The 27,766-nt window shown below is 41.9% G+C and overlaps 1 protein-coding gene across 1 annotated transcript; it reads left to right on the top strand.

The window, feature by feature from the left end:
- Positions 1-1,962: 1,962 nt before the first annotated feature.
- OGA (O-GlcNAcase) lies at positions 1,963-27,599 on the top strand. Its single transcript, XM_064144538.1, has 16 exons — positions 1,963-2,561; positions 6,097-6,148; positions 6,488-6,585; positions 7,782-7,912; positions 8,584-8,755; positions 9,824-9,922; positions 10,202-10,486; positions 11,016-11,174; positions 11,801-12,411; positions 12,776-12,950; positions 16,529-16,614; positions 17,493-17,597; positions 19,579-19,664; positions 21,127-21,319; positions 24,330-24,489; positions 25,251-27,599. Exons 1-16 carry the CDS (start codon positions 2,375-2,377, stop codon positions 25,385-25,387), a joined length of 2,736 nt encoding a protein of 911 aa, XP_064000608.1. The 5' UTR covers positions 1,963-2,374; the 3' UTR covers positions 25,388-27,599.
- Positions 27,600-27,766: the final 167 nt, after the last annotated feature.

The following is a 27,766-nucleotide window of genomic DNA, read 5'->3' as shown; positions in this document are numbered from 1 at the left end:
GTCAACTTGATGTGCCTTCCTGTGGCATAGGGATGCTGTGAGCCACCACTAGGGCCCCTTGGGCCCTTTTCCCCAGGGTGAATGGAAGAGACCAGTGCAGTGCAACAAGAGGACAAAGGGTGCTATAGATTTTGCTGAGCCTTCAAATGCTGCATTAGTCTTTTCACACCAGTTTTGAAGCTGTGGGGTAGAGGAGTCTTTGGGTGCCAAAAATAATATCTGTTTATCTCTGTCCTTGGGCAAGTCCGCAGGGAAGGGGCTGAGGACAGGGAAGTTTTCCTAGTATGCCATCAAATCATTATGAGAAGTTGTTCTGTAAGGCAGGACTTGGGACCAGGGGTCTTTGGTTAAAAGGTGGCATTTAAGGGTGGGTGACAGCAAAGTTGTCTGGCCTATACTGAAACCTAAGGCGAGAGGTACTTGGAAAAAGGGAGTCTTGTGTTGTTGCAAGTCATCTTTCCCCCATCTTTCAGAGGGAAAAGGGAACAAGAGTTACGTGGGAAAACAGCTGAGCAACTAAGGCAGCTGCTACAGCCTAGGGCAGGGAATCACTGCAGTGTCCTGAATACTGCCTGGAAACACAAACGCCTTGTAAAAGGATGAGATCCTCATGCCAGGCCAATTGTTACGGCAGGATTAGTTTGGCATGATCGAAGCTCTGAGTGTGATGCAGCCTGCAGGATCCTTTCTGACCTAGCAACCAACTGACCAGCTCTGCACACAGCAGTATGAGTACTGTGTATTTTCCACCCAAATTCTGTGCATTTCTCCACTCTTAACTCTTCTGTAAAGTTACACATCAATAGAGTTTAGCTAGTTACTATTTAAGGGAGCAGTACCACTGCAATTTTTGCTCTCTAAAAGCTTCAGACTGGATGTGTTGGAGATACTCCTTGGCCAGGGTGTTTGTTGCAGCTTCCTGAGAATGGGTAATAGATGGATTCAGAAATGGAGCCATCTAGGGTTTCTACTCATGTCAAAATACCGTCATGGAAATAAGCCTGGAGCTGGGTAGGGCTGAACAGTGTCCAAATCGGCAGGGGACGTTTTTAATCGGAGTGTCCATTCACCTCACTCAGTTTGGGCTGAAATATGAGGTGGCTACCATGACGTCTGCAGGCTTTCTCCAGCCATGCCTCACCAACTGGGATTTTCAGCAGGTTTTTGCTGTTTTCTCACAGGCTGGTACCTGCCACGGCTTGCCCAGTGCTAGGTGGGCTGAAAGGATTACCTCACCCACCTCTACACAGCCTCATACGAGATCTTCTCAGCACTGTGATCTCCAACTTTGTGTTGTCGGGTCCCGTAGCTCCTAGCCCCACATCCTCTCATGCAGCTGGAGCTTCTCTCTGAAGAGATGCTGGCTGACCTCAGGCCGTTCTCAAGTTTACTAAGACGATCGTAGCTTGGAGGCCTATCCGTCAGACCCCTCCTAGCCCGTTCCACGCACAGCCACAGCTGCAAGCGGGCCACCCGCCGGGCTTTGCTAGGAAGAAGGGAGCAGCTGTGGGGGCTTTTCCCCTTGCATCCCACCCTGCATTAGGGACTCAACGATCAGTCTCTCGTTCCCGTCACAGCCCCGGCAAACCCTACTTAGCTTGCGGGCAGGCTCGGCCAGAAGTAGGTCACAACCCAACGGCGGCCCCAGGCGCTGCAGCGTCTCCCGGTTCCTGCGCAAGCGCGGCGGCGCTGTCCGGCACGACGCCTGCGCACAGCAGAGGTAAACACTCACTATCCCACTCACCCACCCACCTCGGCACCGCTTCCCTACACAAAGCGCAAGGCTCATGCGCGCCGCCACACTCCGCACCTGCGCAGAGCCCTGCTGCCGCCTGCCCCCGGCCGCGGGGCCCCTGGCGCATGCGCTCTAGGCAGCTATATGTGTGTGCGCGCAGGCGCCCTGCGCAGCCGCGGCTTCGCCCCTCCCCCATCCGGCCTCCCGCGCAGGCGCAGTGCGCCCCCTTCCGCGTCCCGCGCAGGCGCTGTCCCGCCCGCTCGCCCGCCCGCTCCCTGAGGTAGCTGCCTCTCCCCAGTCCCTTGTTCCCGCTCGAGTGGCGCGGTGCCGACTGCGGGGCTTGGAAGGGGCGTTAGGGACGCGAGGCCCTGCGTCGTTTCTTTCTGCCGAGGTAGAAGCTTCCCCTGCCTCTCTCCACTGCGGTTCCTGTGCGCATTTCAGAACCGGGGCGGCTGCGGGCAGAGCGGTGCGGACTGGTTGGGGCCGGTTCCCCGCGCAGGCGCAGGGCCCCGTAAACAAGAGGCAGCGGCAACCCGGAGCGGCGGAGACAAAGGGTTTGTGGAGAGAAGAACGGAAAGAATCAGGTTGGCTCGGCTCGGCCCAGCCCAGCGAGCGGGGGTCCTGGCGGCCGGCGGCAGGATGGTGCAGAAGGAGGGGCAGGCGGCGCTGGAGGAGGCCCAAGGTAGCCCCAACCCGGCCGGAGTGCCCGGTGCTCCCTTGGAGCCACCGGGCGCCGCTGCGGGGCCGATCCCGGGAGGCGAGGAAACCGACACCGAGACGGAGACCGCGCTGGGCTCCCGCCGCTTCCTCTGCGGCGTTGTAGAAGGTAAGAGCTGTCGGAGGAGGCGTCTGATATTCCTGGGAGACAGAGCATGTGGGAGGATGGGGATGGAGATACATAAGGAGGGTCTGTATCGGCGGGTGAGCAGTGGACCCACAGGTCCTGCTTCTCTCTGTCTCCTGCCCAGACCCGCTGCGACTCCCAGAGGAGATCGCTCAGCCAGCAGGGCGCTGCGCGATGCTTGGCCGGGGCTCATTCCGCTAGAGAGGGCGGGGAAGAGCTGCTGCTCCCGGGCGGGGCGGCTGCTCCCGGGACTTGAGCTGGAAGCTGTTCACTAATGCCCTTTGATGGCAGCTGTTCGCCGGGGTGACGGCAGGCCTGGCACCCCCGGCGGGCCGATGATTCCTAATGGAGACTGAGGCGTGCTGTGGCTGGCATGCTACTACGCTTCTGAAGGAGGAGGTAGGAGAGAGAAGAGCTAATGTGCGGTTATCCCAGTTCTGCGTGCTCTTGCTGCACGCCGGAGGCATAGATTAAGTTTCTTGGGTAGGGGATAGGTGATTCCATAGACATCTGTTGTGGAATTAATATTAAATGCTCCCTGCTCTCCAAAGAGTTCTCTCTTAACGTAGTAACTGTGAAGTAGTACAGTCCTTTTCTGTTTTTTTATGGCATAGTTGCTGCATTGGAGCATTTGAATTGTGGCAGAAGATGCAAAATGAAGCTAACTTTTTTGCATTTCTAACTACAGAATTCATATCCATTTTTGACAAGATAAGTTAGGGTAGATGCTTGAAAGCCAGCAAGAAAAGTGCTTTCTTAACGTAATAGTTGACTTGGAATTGTTCTTAATTCCTGTGGACTGCTACTATTTGTGTACCTATGAAGAACCTGAAGTAGGAGTGCAGAAATGAATAACAGATGGTATGGAGAGTGAAACAGGCAGAATGCTTGCAGAATGCCTTTTGTTTATAGCTTAAAAAAAAACCTAGTTTGCTCCTGCAAGCGTCACTAGTACACCAGGCCTACTTAATGCTTTTATTTTTATAGCACTTACTAATGCTTAAATATGGTCCATGTGGAGAGAGATGTCTTTGCTTTATTAATAACCTTAATCCTGTTAAGATAGATGCTAAATTAAAGGTTTTGCACATAGATAACAGTGAACAGAAACACAGATTGTGACAACGTGTTTTCCTGTGTCATGGATCACCAGGCCTGGGTTTATCAGAACCACTGCGTATACCATGATCAGTTTTCTTGCCATCTTAGTTACATTACTGATCTCCTCTGCATATATTTTGGTGCAGGTGTTATTGACTGTACTGTGCATAAAACCAAGCAAGAGAATGGTCTCTGCCCAGGGAAGCAGTTAGGAGGTACCAGTCCATTAATGTGTCTACAGGGAAAATGTAATATGGGAGCGTTTAAAAATAGCCAAACCAAACGAAAAAAAACCTAGACCAAGCAAACCAATGAAAACCTCTGCAGTACTGGGTCTCTAGTGACTCAAGAGAATTACAGGGGTAAGAGGAAAAACAGGTTAACTTCAGAAGTGTACTTAAACATAGTGCACTAACACAGACTAGAGATATGGTGAAATTAAAGCAATGAGATGAAGAGTTTGGATCTTCCGTAAAAGGGAATTGGCAAAATACTGACGGTACATTCTGAGACTGTGAAGAGCTTATGACATATCAAATTCACTGGTTTAGGGACTGATAGCTAAAATAACTAAATGCAATACTTTGGTGCTCTGCCTCCCAAATAGCCTGAGTTTTAGTGATGCAAAATACGGGGTGAGGTAATTGCATGTTGACTGTATTAACCTGAAACACAGCCTTGACAGAATAATATAAAACAGGGTTGATTTTGATTGGACAGAGAGATTCAAGAATTGTCATCAGCTGGTGACATTAATAATCTAAGAAATGTGCTGACAGATGGAAAACTATCACTTCAGATTAGTATGTTCTCTTCAGTCTTCTTCAATTAGTCTTTGTTATCTGATTTTTTTTTTTTTATAGTAGGCCTCTGCTCTGCTTTAGGCTAGTAGGTTTGAAACAGTAGTGCAGGTAAAGCAGAAGTGTTCTGCAAGATTAGATGTGGGTGTATTCATTACACATCATACTATTTAATTCCTTTTGTAGATCGTTGAGCTTCCTCGGGGCAGCATTAGTCAGAATTAAGAAACTAGTGCAAGTGAGCCATTTGTTCTGGGTGAAATAAACTTGGAGGCTTTCATGCCTTGCCAGCTGCTTTTATTTGTTTCTCTATTTAACTGTCTTCAGTTTGTTGCTTTTGCCATTTGTGAAGAGTAGCTGTACCACTTTGTGGTGTCAGTCCAAGCTCACTGTTTGAGAGACTGATTTTTAAAACTTAAGCCTGTTTTAAGCTTCCTAAAAGAGTATTGTTCACTTAACAGGTAATTGAAATGCTTGTTCGTGTATAGAAAATGGTTGATGCTTCAGTTGCATCAGTTTTTGAGTTTTGGAAGGTTGTAAGAGAGTGGGGTTTGAGCTCCGTGAGACCAAATATTTGCAGATTTACAGTGGTGAATAGCTCTGAAAATGAAGGTATTGTGTACCCTTTGAACTGGTGTTCTGGGGGGACTTGTGAGCTTTGTGTATCAGAAGCATCATTCACCACTCAGTGGCTGTGCTGTTTGAAAGTAAGAGCTTATTAAATTTCAGTGTTATTTTAGTCCCTGATCCTTCCACGGACTGCCAAGCTGAAGCTTTGTTTTGAAGTGCCCACTTGTGGTCGAACTGTTTGCGTATAGGTCTAAGTGAGTTTGCTTGACTAAGAGTGCATTGAGAGTGCTTTTTAAAGTATTATGTTTCTAGAAAGGAAGGATTAGATTTAAAACCAGAAGCAGTTACGATTTCCATGGTATTTAATGACTTTGAACACACACTATCTTAGAATCACTTGTGTAGATGCTTTTATATGATTATTGGAAGACTTGCAGATGTGTGGGAATTGTAAGGTACCAAGTTGCACCTTGATTTTGACAAGGAGCCTATTAAGTTGATTAACAGGAATGAAATGCTGAGCATTTTGTTGACTCACATGCAATTTTTTTTTTAATTGCACATCATCTACCTCAGTATGCATTTATATACTCTATGTGGTTACAATTCAAATCTGTACCACTGGTTAAGCATTTCTGAGCTGGTAAATATTTTCAGGTGTCTTCAGTGCTCACATTAAAATCAAATCTACTTTGCAGTGTGATAGTTTAATTAGGTCGTGACTGTTCAGTTTGATGTAATAATGCTGACTCGACTGGTCAAGGACATATGCTTGGGGAGGCAGTTTGGATTCTGAAAATTAATTGCTTCAGTGGCCAAAATTACAAGACCTTAGATCATAAGAAAAGAGAAGTTTTAAATTTAGATCAGTTTAGGTTGTTACACTTTTCTAATTCTAACTAGAGATGTTTTTTTTTCCTGATTTTTAGGAAGCTTTTTGATAAATATTACAGAAGAGGAGGAACATGGTGGGCTGTAATATAGTGTTTTGTGCAGCAGACACAATCTAACATCTAACTGGCTAACCTTAATCTTATTTCCTGTAGGATTTTATGGAAGACCTTGGGTTATGGAGCAAAGGAAAGAACTGTTTAGAAGGCAAGTCATGCTTCCTCTTACTGCAGCACGTTCCATTACAGTATAATAATAATCTTCCACTTAAGCCTGATAAGAATTGCTGTTCTAATTAGAGCAGCTTTTTGCCCAATATCACTGTACTCCGGGGCTCATGTTTACTTTTCCATCTTGCTTAAACCAAATTTGTCTAATACCAATTGTGTGTAAAGCTACTGTGACTAAATAGTAAACCACAATGTTTAATGAAGAAAAAAACAGTGAAAACAAGGGGGGGAATTGGAATTAGGTCAAGCCAAATGTAAAATTTCTGAATTTGTAAACTACTCTCCTAATGAAAGCTTTTTTCCTCTGTCCTTATAGACTTCAGAAGTGGGGACTAAATACATACCTGTATGCTCCAAAGGATGACTACAAGCACAGGATGTTCTGGCGAGAAATGTACTCTGTGGAGGAAGCGGGTAATTGCCTCTGTTTCTCATCTGTGATTTCTTTAAATAGACACTTGGATGAATTGGTCATTGCTACATATGCTTGTGTGTGTCTAATCACTGTAGCCATTTCCAGAGGTGACTGGAGGTCTGTTCTTAATACCCTGCAGATGTATTTAGTGGAGCTTCAATACAAAGCATAGATTTACTACTTCAAACGGCAGCTCCACAGATGATTTCTAAAACTACTTTTTGAAGGCTTTGTCTTACAAGATGCACTTTTTCCTGTGGTGTCCCAGATGGACAGACTCTGGTCTTAGACCTGTCTGGATCTAACACATGACATAGAGAAAGATTGCTTAGAATTCTTCATCTCTCTTGAACATCTAGGCATGTCCTTTTGTGTAATTGATTGTCTTGGCAAAGAGAGTACCAGAAAAGCAGCTTCTGACTATTTAGCAGAACATAAAAGACCTGTTTTAAGCTGGTCTGAAGCTTTTTGTCTACCTCTGGCATGTATGTGATCTACAGTGTTTTCTTAGCCTGTGGAGACTATAGTTTTCCTTGGCTGAGGAGAAACACTCACTTGAAATTAAATAACCCTTCTTGGAGGCCAGTTTGAGTCACTGCAGAAATACAATCTAAGGGGTACTGCAAGCTAATTGCTAGTAAGAGTGAATATTGTTAAATATTCTAAAAATAATTTTCTTTATGGAAGATTAAATTTATTGTTTATTTCTTAAAGCAAGTACTTCTGCACAGTGATGTTAGAAAAAGCTGTTATTTCACATGCCCTGATCTTCAGTCATGTGAATAGTATTCGAATGAGTGTCATGCAGCATATTACTATGTTGAATTGTCTCTTAGTATGTCTGATAGAAGTGCAAAATATAAGTCTAGAACTGTTGATGTGCATACTGAAAAACTCCATCCATATTTCTCTCACAATGCTGAAATGAGGATATTTTTTTAAACAGTTAAAACATTTTAAAATGGAAATAAGCAATACAGGGACAGCTGTGATATATGAGAAAGAATAATTTCTGAGCACTCTTCCAAGTGATTTGGTGCTCTTTGTGTTCGTTTCAAGAAAATCCAGCAAATTATCTTAACTGTGTTTGTAGCAGCAGAGGCATCTGCATTTTATAATTTACTTACAGTGATGCCTGAGATTTATTTCTTTTCAATTGTTGAGTTCTTCTGAAATACTTGAATTTTATTTCCAGAGCAACTAATGACTCTAATATCAGCTGCACGAGAACATGAAATAGAATTCATCTATGCAATCTCTCCTGGACTTGACATCACTTTCTCCAATCCCAAAGAGGTATCCACATTGAAACGCAAACTGGATCAGGTGAGTGTGACACAAGCTCACCACAACAGCAGTGCTACTTAATTTGAAAACTTGAGCACCCTGAACACACTTTCAGCTTTTCACTGGCTTCGTGAGTGTTTTCAAAAGCACTGGTGTTAGTCTGGATACCTCTGAACAATTCCAGTGGATGTGTTCAGGTTGTGTTGCCAGTGTGGCAAACGACCATCCAATCTTTAAAAAAGAGTGTCCATCTTGTATTGGATTCTGAAGGCTGTTCCTGAATGCTTGCATTCTAAGTATTTGAGGGCCTTTAAAACAACGTGTATGTCTAAAGCAGGAATTCTTATCACCAATTAACACCTTTGGAGGCAAACCTGACACGCACATCTCCTTTGTTCACCCAAGTGACCCTTTCATTGTCCAACAGCTATTACAGAGTTAGCTTTTTGCAGCTGTCTGTCCAGTAAGCACAGCTTCAGGTTACTAAAACTGTAACAGATTGCAGGTCTTCCTAGGTCTAATCTTTGAGAGCAGCAGAACAGTGGGTCAGAGACAGGCATTAATTGTGAATAGATAACCAAAGTCTGTCTTCTCTCCTGTACCTTGTCTCCCCTATTTTGGTAGCATTTCGTTTTAAAAATTCTGTAGTTCAATTTTAAAAATGGAATTTAAATAATTTTAAAGTTCAAACGTTTTGTCTCTTGTATTAGGTTTCCCAGTTTGGCTGCAGATCTTTTGCACTGCTGTTTGATGATATTGATCACAACATGTGTGCAGCAGACAAAGAAGTTTTCAGTTCCTTTGCTCATGCTCAAGTCTCAATCACAAATGAAATTTACCAGTATCTGGGAGAACCAGACACATTCCTTTTCTGTCCTACAGGTAAAATGAGATGAATCATTTAGCTCAGCTTTCAAGGAGGAGGACTGTTGTCTTACTGGTTGAAAACCTTGTTTAGTATTTAATCACTGCTTTAAGGAGTATGTTGGGTTTGTTTGAAGAAACTATGTTGTAAGTACAGATTCAAATAATTCAGGTATATGCTGAACTTTTTGCCAAATCTGCCTATCTCTGAAGGGCTTAATGCCAAACAACGAAGGCACCGTGACAAAAAGCTTCAAGAAGTTTGAACTCAAGTTAAAGGAAGACTTCTGTTTGACTTATACAAAAATATTTTTGCTTCTTAATCTAGCTAATTGTTGCTTTCTTAGAAGTAACAGAGGTACAGCACATTCTGTGCTTGCTTTGGTCATTGGCACCTGTTTTTAATAAGATTACCAACTTCTACTAGGCATAGAGTTGCTTGCTTTATGAAGGAATAAGATGACTTCCACTTGGGTGTAGTTGTTGCTTTTTTGTTTTGGTGTTATTTGGGCTTTGGTTTGGTTTTTTTTTTGTTTTTGTTTTAAATTTAATTGGTTTTTTTGTTGTTTTTTTATTGCAAATTTCCTTTAATACTGGTAAGGGTATTGCAAGAGAGAGAGAATCTTGGTGTTCAGGGGTGTGGATTGTAATGTTATCATCATTTGTTTACCCTCTTACACCAGAACAGTTTGGTTCTCTTGAAGACCTTTAGTAACTTTAAAGAAGCATATGTTGTATTGTTAATATATTTAGACATTTGCTCTTCATAATCAATTTTGCAGTTTCTAGCTTTTATGTTTATTGTCTGCTGTAGCCTGCCCTTCTATTTATGCCCTTTATTTTCTTCCTAATTTTTGACAGTTGAACAATTTAAAATAAATTCTCCACCTTTCCTTTCTGATCTTTAAGTATCATTCCTGATGCTCTTTTGTTTGTACTTCAGACTTTTAGGCCTTTCTTGGTTAGGTTTATGGATGTTTCTCTTTTCAAGTGGTAGTGTTCTCTCAATGTGTTTGTGGGACAGTTGGGTATGTTGTCCCAGATGTGCATCCTTCTACTGACAGTGATGTTCTTTTTCCTATGCAGAATACTGTGGAACTTTCTGTTACCCAAATGTAGCCCAGTCACCTTATTTACGGACTGTAGGAGAAAAGCTGCTCCCTGGTATTGAGGTGTTATGGACAGGTAAACATTGTTTGGTTTGGAATTATTTTGTTTGGTTGGTTGTTTTTTGGGCTTTTTTTGGGGGTGGGTGGGTATTTGGGTTTGTTGCTTAATTGTTTTGGGTTTTTATTAGTTTTGTTTATGTTTGGGGTTTTTGTATGGTTGGTTTATTTTGTCATGGTTGGTTTTTGATCACTGTTGGCATTAAAAATTATTTCTCATAAGCATTTAGTAAAACTGTCCAACTGCTTGGGGGATTGACTCTCAAAGTATATGCAAAACCATCTGTTTCCCTCTTAGGTCCAAAAGTTGTATCCAAAGACATACCAGTAGAGTCCATTGAAGAAGTTTCTAAGATCATCAGGAGAGCACCAGTTATCTGGGATAACATTCATGCTAATGATTATGATCAGAAGAGGCTTTTTCTTGGGCCTTACAAAGGTCGGTCAACTGAGCTCATCCCCCGGCTAAAGGGAGTTCTGACCAACCCAAACTGTGAATTTGAAGCCAATTATGTTGCTATTCACACACTTGCAACCTGGTACAAGTCTAACATGAATGGAGTGAGAAAAGATGTGGTGATGAGTAAGTATGCATAACGCTGGTCGGGATCTTCACTAAGCCACTTGAGTCATACTGATAATTTTTTATGATTGTAGCCTTTTCTTAACAACACTTCTTAAGATCACCAGGCATTTTCTGTGTCATAAATAAGTGGCAGTTAATCTGAAAGATAATGAACATCTAGATTGTTTTATTGACTTCCTGGGAATTGCTTGTAGCACACATTGAGAGAATTTCTTGCTTTTCAGAGGCATCTATCATATAAAAAGCACTCTCAGCAAGCAGTTTTAATGGCCAAATTTGACAGGTGTCCATGGATTTGATTTCATTGCAAAACGAGAAGCTGAATGGGCACAGTGTCTAGTTTCTGCAAGCTGTTTCTATGTTTACATTGGTGACCGTAGTTTTCCATTCTGTATAATGAGGATGTGATGCCTTTTCCTTTGAAGTAACACTATTAGGTTTTGCATGTCTTGTCTAACATGACATTTTTTTTTTCTAAGTTTTAAATGAAACTTGTATGATAACTTTTTTTTAATTGTCTCTGTAGCTGATACTGAAGACAGCACAGTTTCTATCCAGATTAAGTTGGAAAATGAAGGCAGTGACGAAGATATTGAAACCGATGTTCTCTACAGCCCACAAATGGCCTTGAAGTTGGCCTTAACAGAATGGCTGCAGGAATTTGGAGTACCTCAGCAATACAGCAGTGAGTCTGATGGGTATTGTTCTGAGGTTGATAGGAGAATGGGGTTGAATGCTCAGTACATGCATTGGCATTCAAACTATTTTTCAGATCTTGACAAATTATATACTTTTCATTTGGAAGTGTTCTCTACCTTATTAATTGAGGAAGCCTTAGAAAAGAGAGACAAATGCCTGACATTCTGCAGTGTGCCTAAAATGCCTTAGCTGATCAGAAGCAACTTTGACATATGATCCTTTGGCACTTCTGATAGAAGACAGGAGAGTCTGAATCTTGCTAGTCCCAGCTGCTTCTAGAGTTTCATGGAACCTGAGAGAATAAGAAGATTAGACAGGTTTTGAAAGTGTTAGTACTGACCCAGAAAAGTCTATGTTCTTCCAGTTCTTGGAAAATGGCTTTATTCTTTTTGGATTTGTCTCCAGAAATCAGCTGGATTCCTTCCAGCATTGTACGCCTTTCTTGTAGCAATATGAGCTTGGGATCTGAGGTAACATCTGTTTTTCTCAAGAGGAAGGGTGACTGATCTGATATTGTGGCAACAGAATAATCCATGATATGCAGAAGTGACTGATTTGAATGTTATTTGGCAGGTACTGAAAACTCTAAACTTGTTTTTTTCTTATTCTCAGGTAGGCAAGTGGCCCACAGTGGTGCTAAAACTACTGTAGGGGATGTTGGGCCTCTGGTGGCACCTTCCTCTTTAAATGCAGCAACTGTGGTCACCACAGTTTACCAGGAACCCATCATGAGTCAGGGGGCAGCACTGAGCAGCGAGTCGCCAACCTTGGTAAAGGAGGAGGAGAAGAAACAACCCGATGAGGAGCCAATGGACATGGTGGTGGAGAAACAAGATGACACAGACAAGAATGCTAATCAGATACTGACAGATATTGCTGAAGCCAAGATGGCAGAGGAGTTAAAGCCAATGGATACTGATAAGGAGAGCATAGCTGAATCGAAGTCCCCAGAGATGTCCATGCAGGAAGACTCTGGTAGTGACATTGCCCCTATGCAGACTGATGAGCAAATTAACAAAGAACAGTTTGTGCCAGGGCCAAACGAAAAGCCTCTCTACACAGTAGAACCAGTGACTTTAGAGGACTTGCAGCTTCTTGCTGACTTGTTTTACCTTCCTTATGAACATGGGCCCAAAGGTGCACAGATGCTGAGAGAATTCCAGTGGCTCAGAGCAAATAGCAGTGTTGTCAGTGTTAATTGCAAAGGAAAGGATGCTGAAAAAGTGAGTGTGAATCTTCTTTCTCTCCTTTGTTGTCTGTAACAAATGTGTTCTGCTTGCTAGTACTTGAAGGTTTATAGCTAATCACAGGTCACAGTAATGTTCTTTTCCTTCAGCAAAATCTGCTGTCTTAAGCATTGTGATGCCATTTAGTTGTGAAGGCATTGTGATGTCTGCATTTGACCACTGATTCTTTGTACCAGCCTCACTTCTAAAAGCCTTTAGAGACTATCCATGAGTCATGTGTGGCGTGGTCCGTGCTGGTAAAATGAAGCGATGACCTGTGTAGTGTCTGTCTGTATGTCGTGTACCCCTCCTGCCTAGAAGGCCGTGTTTGATTCTGTGGATCTCTTGCCTCCATCCATAGATAGAAGAATGGCGCAACCGAGCAGCCAAGTTTGAAGAGATGTGCAGCTTGGTGATGGGGATGTTCACTCGCCTCTCCAACTGTGCCAACAGGACAATCCTGTATGACATGTACTCCTACGTCTGGGATATCAAGAGTATTATGTCAATGGTGAAATCTTTTGTACAGTGGTTAGGTAGGTGCATTGGGAGCCATTATAACCCCAGATAGTGCATTTGGTTTGTTTTGAATTAGCCCACGGGGAAAGAAGAGTATTAGGCAGATGTGTTTTCTTGGACATAGGGTCTGGTTTGACCCTCTTTTAAAGGTTTTCCTGTCTTGCTACTTGAAGCAGTGCTTGCTCTGAATTTGCTTTGGTATTGTAAGTGAAGTCTGCTGGATGCTTAAAGTTGGAGACCTTTGATTTTCTTCTTGGGCTAATGAAACTTGAATCTCATCTGACACGTAAGTGTTGATTTTTAACTTACTCTTGACTGAATGCACACTGGACTATACCATGTAATTCCTTAGATACCCTGGTGTATGATTGGAAATGACACTACAAAGTGTGACCACATCAGCCATCTGCTGCTTGCTCTGTCCCTGTAACATTGCTGTCTTCAACAGAACAGTTGCAGAAGCGACCTTTCAATGGGCCTGGCCAAGAGGAAGCCGATCCTCCCAGCCCTCTGCGCATGCGAGCTTTAGCATAAGGCTATTCTGGTGCAAAATATTTCCTTTAAACACTTTCCAAATTGCTGAGTTTAAAAAAAAAAATATTATTTATCTATCTAATTTTGGTCGTGGGTGAAAATTGTAGAGCTCTCTAGACAGATTTAGTCTGAGACTTAAATTGATCTTGAAATGGTTTTTGGTACTGAGTTTGTTCAGGATTTTTTTTGTAGGTGTTTGTTTTTAATTGTGGCATTTTTGGTTTGGCTGAGGGTTTTTTTTTGTTTGCTTTGTTTTTTTGGCGGTGATGATTTTTTTTTTTCCTTCCTGAAAGATTTTGTGGGGGATCCTAAGTTGGCAGATAGCACCAGCATGGCCTGGGTGATTCAAGTGACCTTATTTCACTTTCAGGTTTCAGTCCAACTGTAAGGATTATGCTGTGGTCTTGCTTGATATACACAGCAGGCAGCAAAGCTGGTGGTCTCACATCACACTTTTTGTAGCTGTCACAAATCTCACAGTGGTGAACCATTACACAGCCTTGGTCTAGTCCTAGTGTTTGGATTGTCTTTAAATAATACTCATATTAAACACTGGCAGGTTTAATCAGGGATGGAAAAGACCTGTTAAGTCATCAAGTCAATCCATGTTCAGCAGCTTTTCCTAATGTTTTGTGCTTGTTAAACACATTGTCACTATGTGTGTGGTTGATAGAGAAGAGCTTTTAAAGCTGCTGCTGCAAAGTACAGAGAGGAAAGATTGCCTGTAATATGTTAACATCTCTGTCTGGTGCTATTTAAATGCCTTAGTTTGTGCATTTTTAAGACCAATGTACACAACTCCCACAAGTTTACTGTCCTTGATGTATGTTGACCTTTAGCTAGAAAGAATGCTCTCTTTTTGGTAACGTAATTTGTTTAAAACTCTAGGCCAGAACTCTATAAAGAGAACAGTGATTCCTGTCATCCCTAAATGTTGAGGGCCAAACTTAACACAGCATTTCAGAATTCTGAAACTACACACTGAAATCAGCTGAAGTTGTCTTCAGTTTTCAGTGTCCCTGTAGATTTGGGTTCAAGTCTTTAAATACATCAAATATTTGGAATAGTTCACGGTAGAAGCCAACTTTGTCAATATTCTGTTAACTTTGTCATTTTTCTATTCCAGTACTGATAGTGGTGTTAGATATAGATAGTTGAAAAAACAGTCTTCAGAGTTTTTGCAATACAGTTTGATATTCTTGTGCTAACAGTGCTTCTGTGAGAGGAGATGCTTTTATCTTCAGCCTGCATTTTGTCATGAGTGTAAATACCTATTAAGCAAAGGTCTATGATAAAATACATCATTATATAAAGCTAAGTACATTACAAATCCAAACAAAACATTTTTCACAACGGTGTGCTCAATGGTCCACTGAACATTCACTTTTTTTGCCTCTCCTCCCAAGTCCAGCTAGCATTCAGTCCCTTAAAGTAGTGTGGCTGTACAGTACTATGGATTACTAATGACTTCTATTGTCTTCTTCCCCATTGTGTACAGATGGGAGAATCTTCAGCACAAGTTTCTACTGCTATTGGATGGACAGCGCCAGATGTTCGCAGCGCGTCGTCATTAATTAATTTAAATGGAAAGGTTTTGTCTGTGAGGCAGCTCAGATAGAGTAGGTGTGCAAAAGGCATGAACTGAAGTCACATTTGCGCAGCGACTAAGGCATTAACTATGTTTTTCATTTATACAGCTCTTCATTCACACAGCTCTTTAATAATTGGAAGTGCTAGTTAAGTTGTAGTCTCAAAGGACAGACAGATAATGTCTTCCAAGTTGTTGACTGAATCTCCTCGTGAAGGAGATTTTAATGTAAGAATTCTAAAATGTGGGAGTAGACCAAATTCAAATTGCAATGCTTGGATTGTTTCCAAAATGCACCTTCCTTAGGGAAGTTATTGTTGAACATATATTCCTGAATTCTCATCGTTGTCAAACTTGGCACACTTTGGGACTCTCTGACTAGCACAACATACCTGTCTGTACTGATCTGAGACTGTTACTTGAACAGGAGGTAGATTGCTGTCCACAAAAGGAAAAGAGTATTTGCGCTGCTCATCTTGTCAGAAAACTGGGCAGGTGATAGTAATCTCCACTCCAGATACTATGTTCTTTGTTTTTATTTTTTTTGTTGTTTTGATTTTTTTTCTCCAAAGCTGTCATTTATGTTAGCTGGTGAAGGCCACGATGCCTTTCTTGCGGAACTGCATTAAAAATCAGACAGCTAATGGAAGTTTCTTCCCTACAGCAAATGTAAACTAAAGCTGAGCACTTTGATGGGCCTGCTGTGGCTGGTTGATCAGCAGAGACCCTGATGCTAAAGATGCTAAAAAGCAAATCTGCTATTATCCGTGGCCAGCAGGATGTGCTTGCTAAATTTTGAGTTAATTCTGGGGAGCACTACTGAGGTTTTTAATGTGCTGGCAGCCTTGTTAAAGTATGGCCTGGATTATGTAAATCTGTGTAGGTTATTGCATGAATACTGTTTCTTAAAACTCTTCTGGCTGCCTGAACTGTTCCATAGTGTTTGCACATGTTGCCAGCCCTAGTTTTCTGACAAGATTAGAAACAATCATTACTAAAATGTGACTTCAGAAGGGTCCATTTTTTTTTTCAAGGGGCTGTGATAATGGCATTTGTTTGATATAAAATTTATTATAGTAGCTATTGAGCCAAGATGTCACCTTTTCAGAGGTGAAATGGATGCTTCTGCCACAAAATACCCCTCAAAAAAAACATAAAATGTTTGGGAAGCTTTTACATTATCATACCTGGCACCATTCGTGTGCCTTCTAATCTGGAACGAGGGGTGTTAGCAGAATCACCTCACTTGGATTAGCCTGTTACAGGCAGTAAAGGATTTGGAATACTGCAATTAGTGTGCAAGCACATCATCTTTATAAATAATCATACATTATTACAGCCTCCCCCCAAGCCCTGGATTCTAGCTCAGTTAGAGAGCTTTTTCCACAAGTGTGTGCTAGCTTTTTGGACATGTTAGACACCCAGGAAATCCCCCTTCTCGTAACATTCTCCGCTTGGATCTGATCTCAACAGGGTGTCGTAGTCAATCTTCAGCACAGTTCTTAAGTGGAGACCAAGAACCCTGGGCCTTTAGAGGTGGTCTAGCAGGAGAGTTCCAGGTATCAATATGACTTCACAACTGAATGACATTTTCTTTGTTTTATGAGAAACCTTTGTTGCACATCAGAGGTCTGGAAGGATTGGTCTGCCGAAGGCTTTCTGGTCCAAAGCCCACTAGCCTTACAGCTTGTTTTAAAATAATTTTCCTCCCCTTTCTACAGTAATTTCTCAAGGAGATGCTGACTGTCCCACGCGCATGCGAAGCGCAGCGGCTTTAGTTGTACATTTCACGTGGTTTCTTTGCAGGTCGCACAGCATTTTTACCTGCGCCCGCAATTGCACAATGCGCGCATGCTTGTCTGCCAATGGGAATTCCATGAGCAAAGGAGGTCACCATCCAAATTTTTTTTTGTTCCTCTCTTAAATGGAGCTGTAACGTGCTTTGTTGCAAACAAAAAATCGATTGGCGAACGCTCTCAAACCACTGTTTGTGCCATGTTCAAATTTGTTCATGGATTTTCAGGCGCTGTACTTTTTTCCCCCCTCACAGGTGCTCTCTGCGCGCAGCAAATTGAATCAGCGCATTGCTTTTGGGATAAAGCGTCTCCTCTGGCCAGTTAACCCTCTTCAGACCAAACCTTTCCTCCTGACATTCTATGTTCTTATACAGAGACAGTGTAGCTATGATTGGTAAAAAGTATTTTTAAGCAGATAAGATTTTCAGACTCTTAATGTGCTGTTTCAGTTGCATATTTTAAAACACCAATTGGATATTTTTCTATTCAAATAAGGTCTTTGCATTTGTAAAGCATTACAACCCCACCTCCTTCTGGGGTGCCTGCAAGTAGCAAATGTTAATTTGGGAGTCTGCAGTGCACACCCAAGAGCAACGGGTTTTGCTGTTCATGCAGTCATATTGAGTATTTTGTTTTCACAGCGTTTACTGCCTATTGATGGAGCAAATGACCTCTTTTTTCAACCACCTCCGTTAACACCCACTTCCAAAGTGTACACCATACGACCCTACTTTCCCAAAGATGAGGTAACTGCTTTTGATGCTTGTCACTGCTGTGGTTAGTTGTGATGGTTTGGGCTCTTACCCGCCCCCCCACACTTCTAGGTACCCAGCTAACTCAGACGGACCCTGGGAATATAGATGAAGCAATTTATTTACAGCTAGCAGAATTTACAAGCAGCTATTTACAATATATACAGTTATATACAATTATATACAGAAATATACAAAAGATAAACAATACAAAAGCACAGCTCCCCTCCCAGAAACCTGAGTCCCCAGGAGGGGCTTTCAAACCACCCCAACCCCTCCCCCCGGCCCTCTCAACCTTACCCCAATCCTGAGAAAGGAATAAAGGTGCAACCAAGAGGGTAAGAAGCAGTGATGTTAGAAAGATGTGTCTCGGTCTAAGGCAAAAGCAAGAGTGAGAAACAAAAATGGAGAAAAAGTCTTTCTTCTTCCCAGAGTTCTCAGTGTAACTGTGAGAGAAGGAGACACCATGTTTTCATTCCACTGCCTGTTATCAAGTTTTTTTACCAAAACATTCCAGCTTGCTTCAAACTAGCACATTAGTGATGCATGTCCTTTTGTGGCAACACTAGTTAGTGCTAAGCTACTTCATCCCCTAACCAAGTGAGTGTCCCAGTGTCTTGCACAAAGCAAAACCGCAGCAGTCTCACAGGAGAACTGAGCTTAAGTGACTCGCCTATGATTCAGCAACATGCTGTGCAGCAGTACGGGCACACCCAAATCTTAATTCTCAGTCTCCCATGCCACCACCTTTTCAAATCTAAGTCCCTTCCCTGTTTCTGAAAGGCAAGTTGAAGTTGATTGCTGCTGGAAGATGAATTTTTGCAATGGGAGCACAGGGAATGGCTTAACCCTGGAGGGGTGTGTACCTGTTCACTCAGTAAGTGCTGGGGCAATCTCAGAGCTATATGGGAGAAGGTAGATAATTTCTCTCAAAATAACGCTGTAAAATGTGATGATACTTCAGCCACTCTCACTGGTTTAACTACAGTTGTAAATTTTTGGCCTGGTTTTGAAAGGATTGTTGACAAACCTGCTTTAGAGTGTTTGATACTTGGAAGCCAGGAATTTTTGTTTTTAATCTTTATTGATGAGAGATTTTTTTCTCCATTTTTTCCCCTTGAACAGATTCCTAGTGTTATTTTCTTCCCATTAGCTTAGCAAGAATGCTTAAAACTGATGTATCAACCAGCAGTTAATACTCTTTATGGATGCAATTTAAGCAACAAATGTAGCATTAACTTTGTACTTGCAGCTACAATGAGATTAAATGTTTCCTTTGAAATAGGAGCATTTAGGCTGAGTTTGCAGCAGCTCGAAAGAATGCTGGCTTTGAAGCTAGTCAGGCAGACAGGATGTATCCTTTACCAGCTAGTTTCAGGCTATGTTCAGTGCTCTTCTTGGTGGGCAGTAAAGCAGCATTTTTCATACCTTACTGCAGGACTGTACCTAAGGGTTGTTCCTTTGTGGGCAATGGAACTCCCCTACGAAGAGGAGTTCCCTTTTTTTTCTGTGTGAAAGGAGACTGGAGACTTGTCAGATGCAAAGTCTTTTCATTGAAAAGTGTAAAGCTTCTTAAAGTCTCACTGATGTGAGTTTACTCTCTAAAGAGATTCAGCAGAGGTCTTTTAGTTTGGAAGTGGAGGTGTGTCTGGCTTCACACTGTTTTACTTTAAACATTGTATTGAACTTCCTCAAGTTTTTGAAAGCTCTCAGAATAAGTCTTGTGCTGTTATGTTGTGGAGGAGGTGTACCTATAGGCTTTCCTTCCCAAACATTCAGCTTAAAAATAAAGTTTAAGAGTTCCTTTTTAGGAGTTATTTTCAGAGAGGGAGGGAAAGATAGATCCTTTGGCATAGATGAGTACTCGTGTTCAGTGTAACTTAAATGTCTGTCAGTACTACTTCACAGTGGAACTGTTAATAAAATCTCTCTAAAATGCTTCAGACATGACTGATGACATAATCTCTCTTCTTAGGCATCTGTATATAAGATCTGCAGAGAAATGTATGCGGATGGAGCTGATCAACCCTTCCATAGCTTACCAGATTTAATCGGGGACAAGTATGTATGAGAAATGCGTGGCCTACAGAAGTGGTTGTGAAGGATAAAGTCTTGACACTATTTAATTTGAACTTTTAGAAATGTATTTATGTGTGTAAAGAATGGAAAGAGCATTTGATTTTAAAAACAATATGAAAATCTAACCTCTGCAGGCCTCAGGAAATTAGGACTTTGGTTTCTTAAAGATACCATTAACAGTTATGTCTTGGTTTATGCTCTGGTCACTTACTATGAGCTGTTAAAAAATCCCAACCTGGTTCTGGAGAACAGAATCGACTCTTACCTGCCAGTGGAGCACAATGACTCTTTGTTCACCAGTATGGTTAGATGGTCATAGTCTGACTTTATTTCCGTGTACAATGAGCTATATGCTTTCTTGCAAGAGGTGTGCTCCACCAAGATGGATTACATATAGAGGCTACAGGGTTGCATTTAAGGCATGGATAGGGTAATATACCTTAACAATCTGAGGGTCAGCCTCTGGGGCTGGCTCACTCTGCCCACATGCAGCTGGCACTCCACCCCCTGCAGCTGCATGTGGGGGGTGCTACCCAGAGCCTGGTATCTTAACTCCCAAGATGGACTCAAGGACACTCCCAGCACGGGTTGCTCATGTTTATCATTTTGTGTCCTCTGCTAGCAAGAATCTCTCCAACACTTACCCCTTTTCAGGAGTGAGAATAATAATACTGATTGGAAGTTTTAAAGAGAAATTCTGTTTACAAGAGCATATATACAAAAGGCAATCAGGTAGAATAAGTACAAGACTCACTTGACCCAACCTGGCCTAGAATCCTCCATCCCTTCCACCCACAGTTAGCCTAAGAGTAGGCCAGAACCACTCTTCTGCCACCCAGCTGGGCCTACAAGGCCTCAGAGGCTCAACTCCCTGCCCACCAACTGCCCCACGAACCATAAGATAAGAGCACGTGCTGCTCAGAGAAGGGGAAGCAAGAAAGGCAGGGAAGAGAAGGTAGATCAAGTCAGGCACTATCTTTTAAGCTACTATACTAGAAAAGGAATAGAATGACAATGTTGTTATATCCTAGGATGATCTGGTCCATCCCCCTGGGATGGGCCTCTGCCCCTATGGTTTTGTTTAAGGGGGACCTAGGATGCCTCAAACTGTCACACCTGTGTATTACAAAAGCTATATCCTGTTTCAGAGTCTTTGAGTGTCCTTGGACTGGAGTTATGCTCTGGGGTGTTTTTTACAACTTAATGTAGTTCTTCAGATAATTATTTTTTTTTTCTTTGGGGGATTAATCTCCCAGCCAGCTCATTTGATAGTTGGAGTTTTTTTCCCCTTTCTGAAATATGTGCTATAGATTTCTTATGTTTAAAAAAAGTTTGTGCAGGTAATGACAATTGAGATGAAGTTTGAGGTTTAGGTTGGGGTTTTTTTTAAGGCAAACTTCTTAAAAGTGACCTTTTGAGTTAACTTGGACACTTCTTTCTGCAGGTTAGTAGGAGGTCTGCTCACTCTCAGCCTGGATTACTGCTTTGTCTTAGAAGATGAGGATGGCATATGTGGCTATGCTCTGGGAACAGTTGATGTGACTCCTTTCATTAAAAAATGCAAAATGTCTTGGATCCCTTTCATGCAAGAAAAATACACTAAACCAAATAGTGACAAGGAGCTATCTGAGGCAGAGGTTGGTATAACCCATGGGACCAGAACTGTATGCTCAACCCTTTCTTTTTGAAGCAGATTTTTGTTTTCCTTTTGTATCTTGAACTTCCATGTAATTCAGTTTTCATACCTTTCTGAAGTTGTTGATGAACATATCAGTCATCTTAGAAAGTGACATTAAGACTATTCACTAGTGGTTAATTACAGTTGCAGGGTGTAATACAGCTAGAAGGTAATAAATGCAGTAAGTGTAAGCCACCTTGATCTGGAGAAAATTCCGTTTTGAAAATAAAGGAGTGTTTTTCTGCTTTCTTCTCCTTCAAAACGAGAGAGTAGTTTCCCTGTGCCACAGGTAAGCTAAACCCTTGGTAGTCACATCAGTTTAAGTACAGAAAACAAACTGAAGAGCACTTCGGTTTGATGTTAAAATCTATGAGCTATCTGTGGAGTGTGCCAGCTGTAAATGGTGTAAAATTACATCTTATTTTCAAGTGCTAAAAATCAGTATCTAGAACTATTTTTTGAATGATTTACCAAAAAATATGTCAGTAAACTGACTGGCTAGAAGAATTTCTAGTTGATGTATTTGTGTCAAGGAAGGAAATGTGCTTAATACACAGAGCTGCTGATCTGCATCTGCATGTGGAAGGAGGTGTGGACAAAGCTGTAGTAGAGGCAGGCCCAAAACCACCACTTCTTGGCCTTTTGCCTCTCAGGAGGGAAAGAATACTTTCCAGGGAGTATTCTCAAGCTGTCTGAATACAAAGGCTGGTGTGGACTAGTGGGCCTCCCAAGGGAATCACCAGCTGGTGAGGGCAGGGCCAGGATGGCATACTTGTCAGTGTCCCTTTGCTTTATTTGACTACGACTTTTAAAGGAGGTGGTAGCTTTGAGAGCACAGGCCTTCCCAAAAGCAAAGCTTATCTTCCTGAGAAAGGAGTTAACTGTTTGTCACCCTGTTGTGAAAATGGCCTCTACTTAAATGAATGTTGGTTGGAGAAAAGGTGTTGTATGTTTGGGAAGAAGGAAAAGTAAAACTTGTAGCAAACGCTAGTATTCTGTGGTAGGTGTGATTATAAAGAATCCTTGTAGCTCCGCTACCACCACTGAAGTGGAGCCAATTCTGCCTTCTGTAGGTTTTAGGACTTCGTTGTTTTACATTTGCACAGTGTTGTAGTTTAAGCTGTAGATGTACATTCAGGCTTTGAAGCAAACCTGATGAGTATAAAGATACCAGAAACTAAACAGGGCACAGCTGTAGTAGCTACAGTGAGAGCGAACCTTGATTTCCAGAAGTTTAAAGCCAAACTTTGGAGACAACAGGAAGTATTTTATGCCGATAAATAGAACTTCCATTGGGAAGTTTGAACTTTATTGGCACATTGCCCCAGGATTTGTGTTATTCATACACTGTGACAGAAGAAGTCTATTTCTGGAGGCTACAGGCTTGAGGAGGATGTTTCTGGGAGTGCAGAGCAGTTTGTAGTTTGCTCGAGATGGATGCTGTGCAATTTTATCCACTTAGCCTTTTGACACTATAAAAGAATGTAGACCATAGTTAGTAGTTGCTTAGAAGCAGTGAAAATCAATGAAGATTGTATAGGGGAAAACTTTCTCACAGAATAGGATTATTTTGGCATCTTTTACAGACTTCTTACCTCCAGATAGTATTTTGTTTTGGAAAGCTTTTCTGTACTTTTTAGATAATTTGATTCACGTTGACTTCTAGTACAGTCCACTTGTTCTTTAGTTTACTTAAATGCGTTTTGAACCCCAAATTTTATGGGATAAATACAATTTTTTGTTTCACAAAAGAGAAATTCAGTCCTCTGACTTATGTCGTGAGCTTGTTTTGCAGTTTTGGCTAGGTTCCTGCCAGGGAAGTTTATCTGCTATCTGCTTTTCCTGAGATCAGTTATTACTGATCACAAAAGATGAATGTGTCACCTTTCTAACTGTTCCTTAGCCATCCCTGTACCTTATTGCTTGATAACCTATTTTATTTCTGTGGCTGGAAGAAATGGATACCATCTTTGCCTTGGTGCTTGAAGCCAGCACGGTTAGCTTTGAGCAGTTCTATGGGATTGTGCCTGGTACAGCTGTGGTTTAAAAAAAAAAACAGAGAAGCAGGTGGGCCTCTGAACCTGAACTAGCTTAACAAGTTTAAAGTGGTAACTTTGAACAGAAACTCTCCCTACAAGAGTTTGGGAGATGGCAGATTTGAAGGGGTTGTGTTTAAACTTAAAAAAAAAAGGTATGCTCATATTATGGTTCCTTGTGAGATGGAGTCCTAATTTGGGTTGTTATAGTAGTGATTTTCACTTATCCAAGAAAGGAAGTCATGTGGCTAGTTTACTTTCTAAAGGTTTTATAATTCAGTATACTCAAATGGAATAACTTGAGTATACTTCAGATTTGGCTTTGTCTGCTTCTCTCTTACCTCACTTGATTGTCCCATTCCCATGAATTGCATAGTTACTATCTGGTGCCACAGTCCCAAAGGCCTTCCTGGGTAATTGCAATAGTCTTTGGTGATGAGCAACATCCTTTAATCATCAACATGGCTTATTTCAACCTAGAGACAAATTTGCCTTCTATAGTGCAGGTAGTCTAAGATAATCGTATGGACGTTAGATGTTTTCAAGGTGCTGTGAGCTAAAGATTATGCGTGGAAGGTTAGGACACAGCTAAAACTAGCTCATGTAAAATGCAGAGAAAATGAATGTCTCTACACAGACTGTTGGCTATGGGTTACCTTATGGCTTTTCTCACTTGAAGTGTTGGTTGCTGAGAAACTATACAAGGAAGCTTGCATTCCTCCTTTCACAGTCTATGAAGCTTCTGTAGTCTGCCTTTTTATCTAGAGTGCAGAGAGCAATTCAGCAGGTAAGAAGCGAAGTGTCCATTAGAGGTCTAGTTGAAAAGCATGTTGATGTGGAAGTATACTTGGCAAGCAAAGCAGCCTCAGGTAACAAAAATGAGTGAAAATTAAAATCTGGGTAATAATTGTGTGTTTCTCATATTCTTTCCAGAAAATAATGCTAAGCTTCCATGAAGAGCAAGAGGTATTGCCTGAATCGTTCCTTGCCAACTTCCCATCATTGATAAAGATTGATATCCACAAAAAAGTGACAGATCCAAGTGTGGCCAAAAGTATGATGGCCTGCCTGCTCTCTTCTCTAAAGGCTAATGGTATGCTTCTTGCACTCAGAACTAATTTTCCTGACTACATATTCATTCTAGGATGCAAGGCAGACTCAGGGTGGTTACATTTACATACTGTGTTTGTATGTCAACCAGAGATACTCAACTCCTGCCATAGTTGGCACTCTGGATCTAGGTAAATAATCATAAAAGTTTTCAAACAGCTGCCTTCTGCTGTTGCCTTTGGTAAAAGGTAGCTTTTCACTTTAGCCATTATCCTGCAAATTGGAAAATGGGAAGAAGTGAGGGAGCAGTTTGGCAGTGAACGCACACATTTTTACATCTTGAACAACGCACAAATGTTTATGCTTCCCCTGCCGGCACTGGTAATGATGCTCTTCCTTGCGTACAGCAGTGTGCGATAGCAGGTAATTACCAGAGCCTTCAGCATGGGGAAGTACTTGGCTGTCTGCCTCACTGCACACCTGAGGTTCACAGTTGGTTTGCATGATCTGGTGTCATCACCTAGTGCTGTTTTCTGAGCCAGCGTCAGAGTTTGGGGATGCTTTCATGTGAAATGAAAGGTGTGCAGAGGGTTTGTTCAGACTGACAAGACACCTGCATTTTGCAGTCCCTTTAGGGGATGGTCAGCTATGTTGCCATAAATCTGCTCTGTTGGATATTGTGCTCTGTACTGAGTTGGGTTTAAATGTTAGAAAAGGTGGGAATCTAGTACTACTTGATGTCTGTGCTTTTTACAGTCAGTAACTCCTCTTCTACGGTGTTTTTTTGCCTTCTTCCTCCCTCAGGCTCCCGTGGGGCTTTTTGTGAAGTAAGACCAGATGATAAAAGAATCCTGGAATTTTACAGCAAGCTGGGTTGTTTTGAAATTGCTAAAATGGAAGGATTTCCAAAGGATGTTGTTATCCTTGGAAGAAGCCTGTGAAGTTCCTGACAGTGAACTGTTCCAGTACTGTGGTCCCTGAACAGCTGGGCAGGTAGTGGTGGGACCTTCTTATGGTCTAGCTGCACAAAGCCAGCAATAAGCCAGCTTGGTAAAAGGGGCTATGTGAAAATCACCCATCACACGTTCAGACTACTTTGCTGGAAGTGGATAATGCTGCTGAAAACACTTTTTAACACAGAGAAACCTTATCCGCTCCTGGTCCTGTGTGAAGTGCCAAGGAATCTTGCATGGGCTATAGCTTCTCAGAGGAATCCCTCTTAGTCGGCGCTGTGGTTGATGACGCTTCTCTGCATTCACATGTCAACAGTAAAGTGGTCTCTGGTAGAAGTATCTCTAAAGACGCAGGTTTTTTTCTGTGTCATAGCAGGATGTGCAACTGGAAGTTGCAGAAATGGGAGGGATTGCTTGTGTCAATCAGCAAATTTAAAGATAAGTAGCTGCAGTTCTATTTTTTACTATCTTTATGCTTGTTGATAAAGCAATGAGTCGTCGTCACTTCTAAGGACCATTGGTTCAAGCTTTGTGCGTGGTTAGGGACAAATGTGCAGTGGTCTGTGGCAGAAGTCACTTAATGACAAAGGTGTAAATTTCAGTGTATATAAACTTAGCCGTATGCTGACTAACTTTTTGTTTACCAGTTTTGTAGCTTTTTCTTTGGAAAAGTGAAATGGTCTAGGTCCAAGATGGCACTTTCGAATAACCTAAAACCACAGTGGAGAACAAATCTGTCCTCAGCACTGACCTTTCTTATTGTGCCTCATATCCAGGGCTAGAAACTGAACCATCTTGTGTGAGAAGAGAGTGTCCCAAATGATCCTTCCTTCAGACCACTTTTGTCGCTGTTTGAGGTTATTGTCATTTTCCTGGGACTAAAACAGCAATTCACAGGGTGGTCTGCCAAACCCCTTAATTCTGGTAACATTCACGTGGGATTATGAATGGAAGACGGTGAGAAGGGAGAGAGCTGGCCCATGGCTGAGATTTGTCCTTGGAACAAGTTTCCATGTTTCAAAGCCTGTTTGTGCTAGTTTGATTAAATCAGGGTCTTCAAGTCCTACGCATTTGTATGAAATAACTTTTCTATAAGAGATGCCACGATTAGCACATTTTTACACATTATTTAAATGGTTACCTGCTTTTAACTGTTCCAGGAGTTTAATGTTTTTACCCAGGATAGACATGTTTGGCGATGGAATGAAATCAACATGGTGTGGGATCTGGTAGTGATGAGGTAGTTGCATCATTTATGAAATTGATACTTTGCAGAAGTCCCAGTGTCCCAGATGTGTCATTGGCCAATGGTACACACCTTGCAGCACTTTGCTTCTTTCACCTTCTGCCATCAGCTCTCTTTTTCTTCCTTTTTAATTTTCCTGAAGGTGGTGGGTTGTTGGGTTTGGGGTTTTTTTGGGGGGGGGGAGGTTGGGTCTTTTTTTTTTTTTGGTGTTTGCTTTTTCTTAGCAGTGAGCAAAGCGAAGTTTGGGGTTTTTTTACAACTTGTAGCTACACAGGAGTCAGGTAATGTCTGATGGACAGCATAAAGACTGCAGTAATGTCTGTGCTGTAAGGAGATGCTGTGTTTGGCAGTCACGTGCAGGATGTTGGTTCTTTTCCTTTGCAGAATGTGAACACTTTTTTTTTCAGTAACGGTAGTGAAGTATTTAAGTTGAATCACAAGTTCATTTCATTTTTAGAGAGGTACGGGGTTGTGCTATGGGATTTCATGTAAATCAGAGCTGAATGCCACTAGTTTTTATACAGCTTTGAGTGCATGTTGAGTAGCTGATAACCTTGGTTTATCAGGTGGGAGAGTTTTGTTTCTTCATGGATACCGGAGTCATCTTATTTTATCTGGATGTATAACGTTACAGCATAGGATGCTTGTGGCCTTATTTCTTGGCTTTTGAGGAGTTGCCACATTTTCTCTTCCTATGGCTTTGTTATTATAGGAGTTAACTGTACAAGCCTGTGGAAAGTCAGGCCGGTACCATCGTTCTAGGATTGTAAAGTGATCTGTTGACATATCTTTCATGGCTATGAATTTTCATTGAAATTGGAATGCCACTTTCATTAATCTGTTTTTAGATCAACAGAGTATCTGTAGCAGAAAAAAAAAAAAGACCTGTAAAACTGTATTTGAAGACCATGCGAGAAATAGAATAAAAAATGAGAAGCGAATGTAAATAAGAAATGTGTATTTTCTCTGTGGAGTTCCAGGATCAGAAGTGATTCACTACTATGTGTTAGATCATGCCATATGTGTTGGATGCCCTTGGAATCAGCTGGCAGAGAAGCTCCACAGGTTTTAGTGATGACTGTGTGGGGTGGTAGACGCCTATTTGTGCAGATGCTTTTCAG

This window comes from Pogoniulus pusillus, chromosome 6 (genome assembly GCF_015220805.1).
Source record: "Pogoniulus pusillus isolate bPogPus1 chromosome 6, bPogPus1.pri, whole genome shotgun sequence".
Classification (NCBI taxonomy): Eukaryota; Metazoa; Chordata; class Aves; order Piciformes; family Lybiidae; genus Pogoniulus; species Pogoniulus pusillus.
This window is presented reverse-complemented; position numbering and strand designations above follow the sequence as displayed.

Excerpts from the sequence above, each read along its gene's own strand:
- OGA (XM_064144538.1), top strand. The coding sequence starts at position 2,375 with ATGGTGCAGAAGGAGGGGCAGGCGGCGCTGGAGGAGGCCCAAGGTAGC. Across the intron at positions 6,586-7,781 it reads GTACTCTGTGGAGGAAGCGG|AGCAACTAATGACTCTAATA; the intron begins GTAATTGCCTCT and ends TTTTATTTCCAG. Across the intron at positions 7,913-8,583 it reads TGAAACGCAAACTGGATCAG|GTTTCCCAGTTTGGCTGCAG; the intron begins GTGAGTGTGACA and ends CTCTTGTATTAG.